Source organism: Leptosomus discolor, chromosome Z, assembly GCF_034619465.1.
Source record: "Leptosomus discolor isolate bLepDis1 chromosome Z, bLepDis1.hap2, whole genome shotgun sequence".
Lineage (NCBI taxonomy): Eukaryota > Metazoa > Chordata > Aves > Leptosomiformes > Leptosomidae > Leptosomus > Leptosomus discolor.
Window position 1 is genome coordinate 51667689 of NC_141419.1, and position 11490 is coordinate 51679178.

Below are 11490 nucleotides of genomic sequence, written 5' to 3' on the forward strand. Positions count from 1 at the left end.
TACTTATTACAGGCAATGGTACCAATCAAATTACACTCATGCCATTGCCTGCATTTTGAGGCTGACACAAGCAGCATGATCCAGGACAGAACTGTCTACCTTTAAATATGAATTGAATCAAAAGATTTGGAGAGGGTGTGTTGGAAATAATTCAGAGCTCCTCCAGCCATTTAGCCAAATTTTTTACCATCCTGACTACAAGATTTTTCCTTTGAAGAAAGAATATTTTATTCCCCAAATCAGCAGAACCATAAATAAGATGTTTCACCTCTCAATGCAATGGAATGCACTCATGCACTTGTAGGGATTTAGCCAAGAAATTATGCCATGTGATCTTAGCTCTACCAGCTAAAGAAAATCCAAGTGGAAGGGGGTAGGCATGGCAGCCACTTCTAGAGAACAGTAGTGATGGAAGCATGGGTCATAGCGGCTCTGGGACGGTCTTCACTTCTGAGTCCTAAACTTCTGTAACAGACTGCTGCCTGTGGAGGTGTCCAGGTTCTCAGTATGAGAAGAAACCCCATTTACACAAGGGTCAGACTACCTCTAGGCCTCCAGCTCAAGAAACTGATTCCCTACTCAACCACTGCATGATTTTGGGTAAGTTTCTCAATTACTCCACCTGTAAAGCACAAGCAGTAATGCTAAGTAAAAAGTAACAATAATTAAATTATTAAAGTACAAAATATTAAAGTATTAAGTTATATAATGAATATATAAACTATATAATATATATAATAAAATAAAATAATAATAATTTAAAAATTAGATTTTTGAGATCACTTGGGAAAAAGCCCTTGCTCTATACAGCTTGGTCTTGCTGGTTGATGTGAATGAAAAACATCATTTAGCCATACTTAAGATCACAAGGAAGCATCAAAAAGGCAGAAACAGAGCTAAGCAATATTTCAGGAGTGAATGCATACTGTCACCTTTATGTTTCTCATAGGGAGTCCAGGCAGAAATACACTGAAAAGACCTACTATTGTTTTCTTCATAAAGGTTCTTAGTTCCATTTGTACAGACTTGGGCAGTTCCTTTTCTGGAGAGAAGCATAAATGACTCCAGCCAAACCTCAGGTAGACAGTGGGCTGTGTCTGCTCTGCTTGGGAAGTAGGCTAAGACAAGTCTGAAGCCTTTACAAAAAGAGAACTCTGGATCCAGCAGGCATGTAGGTAGCTTTCCTTCCTTCTTCATGTAGTGGATTTGACCTGTCAGTGTAGGGATGTTTGTGAATGCTACTACCCAATAAGCTATAACTCAACAGCCTCTTTATACAGGTGTTAACCATTGGTAGTCCCCTTAAGAAGGGCAGGTCCCTCATGGAATTCCTCAAGCTGTGGACTAGACATTGTGAAGAGTGAATGCAGTCTGCCACTGAATGGAATGAAGTAGGGCTTTGTCCACGATGTAGACATTCCCTTTGCACTCATCTTCCTCTATAGGCAAACTAAAAAAATACCTTTCTGGTTAAAGAAAATCTATTAAAATTCTCTCTATATATATTTCTCTATGTGTACACGCACACAAACTTGGTAATATACAATGGCTGTGACTATTCTTTCTCTATAGTAAAGACATTCTGTAGAAATAAAAAAGTGCTTCATAGATCACACATTCTTGCTCTGCAATGTAGTCAGTTTATCCTGCCTCTGAAAAAAAGGAAAGCTCATAAAAGAGCAGTTCAACCATGAAAAAAAAGGTATAAGGGAAAGAGAGGGAGGACGTACTGTGTGATCAGTAATAATCAATAAACTACAAATAGTTACTGCCCTCTCACCTTTCTTGTCCTCTGAGGGGCAACATAAATAAAAAACTGCTAGGGTGATGTATGGCTGTACTGAAGAATTCCTTATTATGGATACAGAACAATTGGTCAATGAAAATTGTTCGGTATTAGTTTCCAAACAGATCTTCTGGTAATGGGGCACTCTGGTATGAGGGCCAGATGTGTAGATTGGACTGTGAGGTGGTTAGAACAGCACCTCCAGCAGACTAGTCATGTCTGGCTGGTACTGGAATTGCAAAAGGCCATTTGTTGTGGTTCGTATTTCTTGACTTTCCAAGTAGATGAGGCAAATGCTTGGGAGTTTCAAGAAGTCACAGACAGGAAGGTTTGAGAAACGATTCAGGTGACCTTCCTAGCTGAATTCCAGCACTGATCACTGTATGTCATCTGCCTGGGTTTATTTTGTACCCAATCCTGAGTGGGTGAACCTGCTCAGTCCCATGCCAGCAACATGAATATGTTTTGCCAGCCAGCTCATTGAGACAAAAGTTGTTCAAGTGAGGGTTTCAGTTGAATGATTCTACAAGACACCTTAATCAGTGCATAACAGTAAAAAAGGCTGCATTTCAAGAGACATTTCACTAACTCCAGAAGCATTATCCAGTGGGATTTCATTAGCAAGTATCCAAAGTGACATCTACTGGTGTAGATTTGGATTAGCATGAAACATAGAAACGAAGTTAGAGCAAGGCAGAGCTGCACAAAGAACCTGACTAACGAGCCCCAAAAGGTATAGTGGGGGAATCAGCAGTTGGAAACTGAACCTGCTGAGTTCTGCTAAATAATTGAGCCTCTAACTATTATGGAAGCAGATGAAAAAGATGTCAGTTTGCTTCCAAGCTCCAGTGGTTTGCGAATGGTGCCTCCCCTTTCTCAATTTTAAAAATGGCCTAAAGCTACAGTGCAGGAAGGAATCCACGCAGCTTTTCTCATCAGGGAAGCTCTGTTAGTTTAATGCCAAGAGATAAGACCTGGCACACACACTTTCATTCAGATCACCTACAGAATTCTATACATGTAAGTGGCCGGACTCACAAAGACCAAGACATGTTGCATATCCTGGGACTTCCAAGGGAATATAAAGATGAAACTACAGGGGTTAGGTAGGACCAGGTTCCCTAAAGTCACTCTGAAAAAGACTATGTTTAATAACGGCCCTGGAGTCCTTAGCAGGTACATCAATCCCTGTTCTGTGCTGACAAGCACATCTGGGAAGGCACTGTTCTCTTCCTCAACTTTCAAGAGAGACTGCTGAACTAGGCATACCCAGGTAACTCTGTTAACCTTTGGCTTTCTAGGTGGGTTTCCTCTTACTGGAGGAAACCAGTTTGTTCAACTTTCCACAAAAGACTGTCACTGCCTTGCAGACGAGGGGACTTGTTTTGAGATATAAAGCAGAAAATTATATCTGACTGCGATTTCCATAGGTTGAAAATGTTAAAGAGAAGTGGGTGATCTAGTAAAACTGCAAAGGGCTGTAGCCTGGAAACAAGTTTGATGCTAAAGATCTATACTGTAAGCTATGCAGAAAACTCATATGGAAACTCAAGAATCTTGCTCAGAGGCAACACAGGCCAGTTAGAACATCCTTGACTACAACTTGTTGAGGGGCAAGTTCTGGCAGGAGGTCAGAAGTCTCGTCCAGGTCAAATCACTTTATCCCCTTGGATGCCTCCAAATACCAACATGAAAATGATCTGTGGGATTATGGTGCTCTTCAATCACCCTGCAAGTGTCCTTTCCTTCTTCTGACTCTGTTTGGGCTTACTTCAGCTTCCACTCTCCTCCATAACCAATGAATCAAATGTATGTAGAACACAGTAAACACCACAGCACATTGCCCTTTCAGCCTTCTTCACCCAGACTAGCCCATGATTTATTGCTTCAAAGACTTGGTTGTCACTGCTACTGGCATTATGACTGGTCCCAACCATCCCAGAGCCCACTTCTTGGAAGGCACAATATAATCATAATCCTTGTCTTGCAAAGCATCACACTGGAGTGTCATAGCCAGGCCTATTGCTTTCTCTTAGCCAGAGGGCCTGTGACCCAGTTGTGAACACTGTTTTGTCTATAGCACGGAGAGTATCTGCACTGAACTAAACTAAAAAAGAAATTTGTTTGTTTGGTTTTTTATCCTGAATTATCAAAAGCCACTATGGAGACAGGAGAAGAGTCAGGTTGATGATACCTCTCCATTTGCACAATACATACACATCTCTGAAAACCTATTTTAAGGCCCATACACTGAACAGTAGCCACAGCTTTATTAGATCACAAGTGCTGGATAAAAATTCACATCATGGGTTTAATATAAATCATTTAAAAGGGAAGAGATCAGACAGTATGTTTCTGTTCATTGAGATATGAATGTTGTATGTTTCTGTTCATTGAGATATGAATGTTATAATTTCAATTTCAGAACATGATTCATTGCTGAGGAAAATATTTTCTTTGTTTGAGACCCTTCACCTTTTGACATGCAAAGAATACAATTTCTGCACTTTTTTCTGTTGTTGATAGTCTTCAATGAAAAATGTACTATATATTTCTTCCTTGCAAGTAAAACTGCACCTTCAAAATTGCATTTTCAGGCAGTAAAATTTCCTTCCTTTGAACAGGAATTTTTAAAGCCCTTGGCAATATCTGCAGCTGAAGTTAGGCAAGAATGAAACATCCAACAGATGTACTAACCAAAGAGTTTAGCTAACATTGTGAAGCTGTTTTATTGCAACCATGTTTTACCAAAGTTAAATTTGCACTCCTGAGCTTCAAGCTTACTTTCAGAGGTCTGACATTGCTGGAGAACAGAGTCAAATCACATTTTGATATTTTTCTTGCTCTAAGACAGCATCTTCACAGCTATGCACCAGTTACATATGGAAATACGCAAATGAAATATGAAAAAGTAAATAATTATATGATGTTGCATGTTGATCATCTCACAGAAAGATCTAGGACCGCAGCTGTAAACTTAGAGTGAATGATTTAGTGTTAATAGCGAGTTCAGCAGTCAGATTTAAAAAAAAAAAAAAAAAAAAAGAAAAAAAAAGGCAGAAATATGAGAACACTTTTCTACCAGAAAGAACAAAGGCCCTAACTTAGGATTTCTCCTAGTGCCAGCATCCCAAATGTTTTCACATTTCTAGAAGTAAATTGCAATACATGGACAATTCCAATACTGCAGAGGATCTTACTGCCTAACCACTGAGAGCATTTAATGGCCCAATAAGAAAAATAGGAAGAATTAATGGCGCATATCCCATGACAGAAGGACTCACACTTAAACAGAACAAGGGCTGCACATTCTCCTGGTGTGTGATACACTGCCTGCAGGAACAAACATCAAATCTCAGACTTCACCATTTCCCTATTGCTAGCAAAAGGACAAGGAAGTCCTGAGCATTTCTTACTATGCCATAGAGGCTCACTGACCCAACAAGACGTTAACATTCTTCTGCCACCAAATCTTTAATCACATAATGACCCTTCTGCTTTTGTACTTTGCAAACAGAAAAAAATCAACAAAACTCTTTGTCCCCCACCCAGATAAATCTCAGAAGAAACCATGCTGGGGATGAACTAACCAACTATATTAGTGAAAGCATAATAATAATGGCAACAAAGACTTAAACCCTCAAATAAGGAAATTAATTATATTGCCATCAGAATTTGGATACTTGTAAATAAGCTTGAGAATACACATTGTAAAGCACGGCAGAAATGAAATACTCAACATCTGCTTAGTAACAAAACAGTTGACCTTGGCTTGACGTTCCTAGAAGCATAAACGTATAGCCATACAATTAAGCACTGTGCCACGATCTTGACACAGCATCCAACAGGGTAAATTACAATTGTAGAGACAACCTTAATTCTTCCAGCATTTGAATTTTCTATTTACCATCTTTCCATACTTCTCATGCAGATATCATGCTCAATTTGGAGGGCAGGAATCCTTATTAATATAACTAAACTTCTGCTTTATTCCCTACAGCACATAAGGCTGGTCCAGAGACAAGCTGGGCCAGAGATGCTTCCCCCTTTCACTCTGAGAACTGAATATACAATAGCTACTGAAGCAGTTCATGCTCTGTCTCAAGCATGGCCTAAATTCAAACATAAATCCTGTCTTGAAGCAAAGCCATTTGGACAGAGGACCATGCTTACATCGTTTTTGGTTGAAATCCACCATTGTGAGGATAGCCTTGAGCTCTTGCTACTTTTCAGCATAGGCTCAGTGATGTCAACACTCTAAAGCATGTGTGAGATTTGCAGGAAGCTAAACTACAGTATTGTCTCACTAGAAGCCAAGATAGGTAGAGAGTTAATTACAGAGCATGTACAAGGGCTTTTGCAGGCCTGGGTTCTACCACAGTAGTGGAAATAATTAATTATGTAAATAATTACATGAAGAAAGTAATTAGCTTTCACTGCTGAGATGTGCAGGTATACAACATAAACAAGGTCATCTGTTTATAGAAGGCAGTATTCCACCCAAGAGCACTCGAGATAAGATGGCTGCTCTAGCACGGCCAGCTGATAGTACATGGTATTAGCAAGGTAACAGGGATATTAACTATCCACAGCCTCGCCACCGGGACACTGGCAACAGACCCTGACCTACCAGGCACAGGGGCACTGAAGGCCTCTCAGCAGTCTTGCCTGTGTTGATCAGGTGTGGCACCTCTCCACAGAGACAGCTGTGGAAGGACCCAGAAGATCTGTGAGGCTGTAGTGTTGAGATCAAGCCCAGATCAGATCAGAAAGCAAGCTGCATACATGCATCTCGGGGTAGAAGGAAGCTGGAGTAAAGCCCAGTTATGTTCTTTACATTCTTTTGATCCATTTTCAGTATCAGATGCTGGACTTTAATATTGGGTAGAAGCTGGCAGACAACTGGTGGCCCAGTTATTTAAAAATGTCATGCCAAAATGTCATCCTTAAAAATTAATTTACAAATGAAAATGCTGCATATTTTTAATTGCTGCATAATTCATTCTACCCTTTCCCTAAGTCATTTCTGTGCTCAGCTGCCATGCTGGGCTGAGGGCATACGTATCTCAATTTAACAAATTGGATTTAAAACCTGAAGTTAGCACATGCTGGAACATATCTGTGGCATCTGTCATCTCTCCTTTCAAGTTCTGACATAGATCCCACATTTCCTGAAGCCCTAAACAAGAGAATGCATTCATCACACTTGTTGAGCCAATGCAAAAAGTCCAAAACAACAAACGTGATGAGCCTACCCTTTCCGTAGCCCTCACCTACAGCCATATTAACTCACTGATGAAGCCATGATTCCCTGGCTTGTTTCCCTGACATCCTGCAGCTGCACTAAGGGAGTAACTTTGTCACTGTGGGTTCATGACCTAGGACACACACTTTCAAACTTGTATTCTGCATAAATAATCTGTTCCTACTCACTCACTCAATTCATGTGCTCATTTCTCACTCCTTTATGTGAGAAATGAGCAAATATAATCTACTACTTAAAACTTAATGATTTTAATTCATACTTGCTAACAACAATTTGTGTACATACCAGACAGAATCTCTGATTCGGTTTTCTCCTTGTCTGTATTTCTGCTTTTACTGGAGTTTGTGAAGAAATGAAGGTAATTTCTAAATAAACAAGTAATGGAGGAAATAATCCAGCTGGTTTTTCCATTCTTTCAGCATTTGTTTCACATTTCCAAGCACCAATTCACAATACTTGGAAACAGAGTCTTGTATGCCATCAAATCCATCTCTTTGTCAGGATAATCTCTCTCTTTCATGGAACTCTCAAACTTTTTTAAGAAAAATACAGCTCCTTTCTACAGCTCTACCCATCTTTTCTGATTCTGCAGAAAATAGCTTCATCTTCCAAATGCATGCTAACTGAGATTACCCCCAGGAGGAAAAAAGCCACAGGAAACTGAGCTCCTGTGTTTTCACAAGCCAGGTGCACTCCCCAAAGCAGGACTTCCTGTTGCTAATCTCAAAGGTAACCCACCATGTCACTAGAAAAGCTGCAATCCAGAGCTCTGACAAAGGTCAAATAACATTTCTCTAAATATCCCTGTTTACTCTCTCTGCAGAGCCAACCCTTTGCCATATCGCTCAGAAGACAATGCATTTTCAAGAGATTTCACCACCCAGTACTCAGCCTAACTCAGCAAAGTCTAGATAGCTGTGTTGGCTGGGTGTTTCATCCAAGCTTAGGCTGTTTGCATCCTACTCATGAACGTGTGAATTCTAGTCTAGATCACCTTGGATTTGTAACAGAGGGCATATCAGATTTCTTAAATGCTTTTACAGCAGTTTGCTCAACATCAAGAAAAATGCAAACCCCATCTACCTCTGGGAACACTTCAACGGCCTAGCAGAAGAGACAGCGACCGGTGAAAACAAGGGCATTAGCCCATCTTTCTGTAACTTAGAACTTCATTACTTCTTTTTGTTCCCCAGATCTATGTCATTGCTTACAAATAGTTCCACCTAAAACACACATTAAACATATACTGCACACATCAATATGTTAATATATGACGTATCCATCTACATATATTCATTAAATACATTATAAACCAAACAAATTTTGACCAGGTAGGAATGTGTCTGTCTGGTAACTAATACCTGCTTTTAAATGATCATATGAATACTTTTCTCTGGCAGTGTCACAGGTAGACAATTCCCTGTAAGTACTTTCTTTTCTTAGAAGCATAATCCCAAATTTCTTTATTTGCAGAACATTTCTCGATACCTCTTTACAAGATGCACTATGCCACCAGAACAAGTCATTCTTACCTATGCTTCCCTCCTGAATCATAAGGATTGGATCAGAAGTTTGGCCCAGTGCAGACATAGTTTTGTTTATGGGCAGCTGCTCTCATGTCTGTGATGAGACTTTGAAGCTTTCTCCCAGACACATTCTTAGGGCACTGTAGCCTGTGCAGAGGTAGGCACTGCACAGGGAACATCTCTTATACTGACCAGGACTTCCTCCTTCTGTCTACCGGTATTTCCTATTGTTCTTAGGCATGGGATATAAGTTAACATGCAGGTCTTTATCATCAGAAAGCCCTCCTCCAACCATTACCCACATTTGTTTCCAAGTTATCAAAGCTCCAGGACCTCTTCCTATAAAACTAAGTTATTCTAAAAAGACAATTTTGACCTGGTCCTGAAGGTGAGGCACCAAAACTGCTTTCTCCTTCCACACATCAGTCTCTAAATGCTAATGTAAGGTAACAATGGATTTAGCTACTTCAAATTAAGCTCATTCCTCTAGTAAAGGTTTGTTTTGTACATTTCATTTCAATCTCATTCTGAAACCTCACAATTATTTGTCTCCTTGTCAGGCCAAATCATATCTCTACAAGTACCAACTTAAGTAGAAGGGAGTGCTTCCCCGTGGCTGAGTCCCTCAGATAAATGAAACTCATTTTCTTTCAGGTGAATCCCCTGTGAGGAGTGGAAGCCTAAATATGAAAAGTAGAGTAATTTGTCCCATTTCACCCATCAACACAAAGAAAGCCTTGGCAGCAATACAGAAGATACTTGCACTGTATCTCTCAGAAACACTAATTATGACCCTTCTCACAAACCACAAATGCAAGCTTCAAAAACCCACATTTAAAACAATGTGAGCATTTAACAGATGATGAGAAAAATAAACGTTTTTCTCCCCTCATCTTCATCCTCTACTTCAAATTTGCAAGGTTTTTCTATGTGGGAGGTGTGTTTAAATAGGGACAGAGCTCAAGGGACAGTGCACAAGATTAGAAAGTTCAATGTGGCAAAGTAATTACCTGGCTCTATCCAGGTGCTCATAGAACTGGTCACAAATCAGCTGAAAACAGTAGTTCTCAACTGAGCCTTATGAGTTGCCCAGTGTGTGCTGAAAGCTGGATCCCTACCTTGTCTCGAATCCCTTGTCTCATAATTTCTCTTTCAGCCTCCATCTTGGCATATTTGGCTTTCCTCTCTTCCTCTTCTTGCCTGAGGGCTTCCTGTCGTTCCTCTTCTTTCTTGGCAGCATCTGGGTCTTTCTCCTCATCCCCACCCAGCATCTTCCCCATGTCTTTGGTAGCCCCTAGAGAAAGCACAAGAGAAAGTCAGCCCCGTAAGAATGTGGGAAAACCACTACGATGCCAGCTCTCTCCTTCCCCCTACTCAGGACCTCCTTCCACTTCCTCTGCACCTGGAAACGTTTCTCCTTCCACTGAGGAGGAGGCACACTCCCCATGGAGGCAGGAGGTGGGCAAAGCACCCAGCCTGACCAGGTGGGTTACTCAGCACTAGTGGGAAAAGCACAGCAGCAAGAAGAAACTGCATCTGTATACTTGCATGATGGCAACAGAATTGGTTTGCAGTCCTGGAGCGGGCAAACCCATCCACACAATGTTTTCACTCCATCAGCTCAGGGTCTTTAATGTAACAGGCAGGTGAGACATCCAGAAAGAAATTACACCAGGGCTAGAAAAAAAATTTGAAATCTTGATTGCAGGGATGAGGAATCGCAGTCTTAACTGTTGCCAGAAACTACACATCCCATGACAGGTAGGAACATACACCATTAGCAAACATTGGAGTTGCTGATGATTTCTAGGCTTCTACCATGGATTAGAAAGAAGCAACATTTTTGCATATCTCTTACATACCCTTGGACACCACTGCCTCTAATGCTTAGTACGTAGGAGGGATAGTGCCTCTGCCTGTATTCTTTGTACACTGGGGTCCCAAATCTCCCTGTGTGCTCCTAAGCCAACCACACAAACGGGGAGGCTCCTTGCATGCCCCTTTGTCCCCACAGGACTGCATAAAGCCATTTACCCTGTATTTCAGAGGCACTTTTGTTTGCAAATTACTGGCAAACATTCAGCTGGGGAGGAAAGCGGGTGCTGGGGAACTGGGGAGAGCATTTGTTGTGATATGTCATCATCAGGGCACTGGAAGGCTGCAGCAGGATCAAGCCTTACATGGATGAAGTGAAGACACATATCCTTTGGGAGTTGTGTTGGACTTTGCCCAGAGCAGGAAAACACCCTTCATCATTTACTAGAAAAGCTACCTTCACCCTGAAAGATCACTGTAGGTGTCTGGTTACTGTCCTTAGTTCCTGGGTTGGGACAGCTCCAGATTGGCTCCTTGCTGGCTGAGACTTAACTGACTTAATCTGATACAGCCTTGTTGTAACATATACTCACATGCACATACATGTATACATTTTTAACAACTCTTGTCTTGCACAAGGCAAAACGATCTGGCCTTTTCAAATGCTTCGACTGGAAGAAGACAGTGTCAAACAATTGTTTGTTGGCATTATTAGAGGTTAAGTGAAGGGAAGAGGTTTGCACAAGCCCTTATCCCTCCCTTATAAATTACCTCTTCAGCATGCCAACAGTGCTGGAGGACTGTGTTCCACATCAGTTCTTAGCATGGTGATGGTGGAACCTTGGTTCTTACAGGGAGAAACATCTGCAACCTATCAGGATGATTCCTCCTGAATTGCCCCAGAGATGGCTCCAACAAGCACCAAGTAATTTGTTGAGAGATGAGCAGATCCTGTGGCTTTTCCCCTCCACATTTCTTTTCCAGGTCATGTTTTCCCAGAGCCCTAAAATGAAAGCAGCCCTGAATCAAAAGCAACACACCAATCCCCCAAAAAGTGACAGAGAAATGGCCCCTTTACATCTCCCATAGAAAAACAT

The 11490-nt window shown here is 41.1% G+C and overlaps 1 protein-coding gene across 1 annotated transcript in view; it reads right to left on the reverse strand.

The window, feature by feature from the left end:
* Window positions 1–10025, reverse strand: part of CPLX1 (complexin 1) — a 44673-nt gene extending 34648 nt beyond the window's left edge. The window contains exons 1-2 of the mRNA XM_086480102.1: window positions 9953–10025; window positions 9697–9872 (exon numbers count right to left, since the gene is read on the reverse strand). Of these exons, the coding sequence (XP_086336228.1) occupies window positions 9697–9872; window positions 9953–10025 (249 nt within the window). The remainder of the gene's footprint in view (window positions 1–9696; window positions 9873–9952) is intronic.
* Between the last annotated feature and the right edge of the window lie 1465 nt (window positions 10026–11490).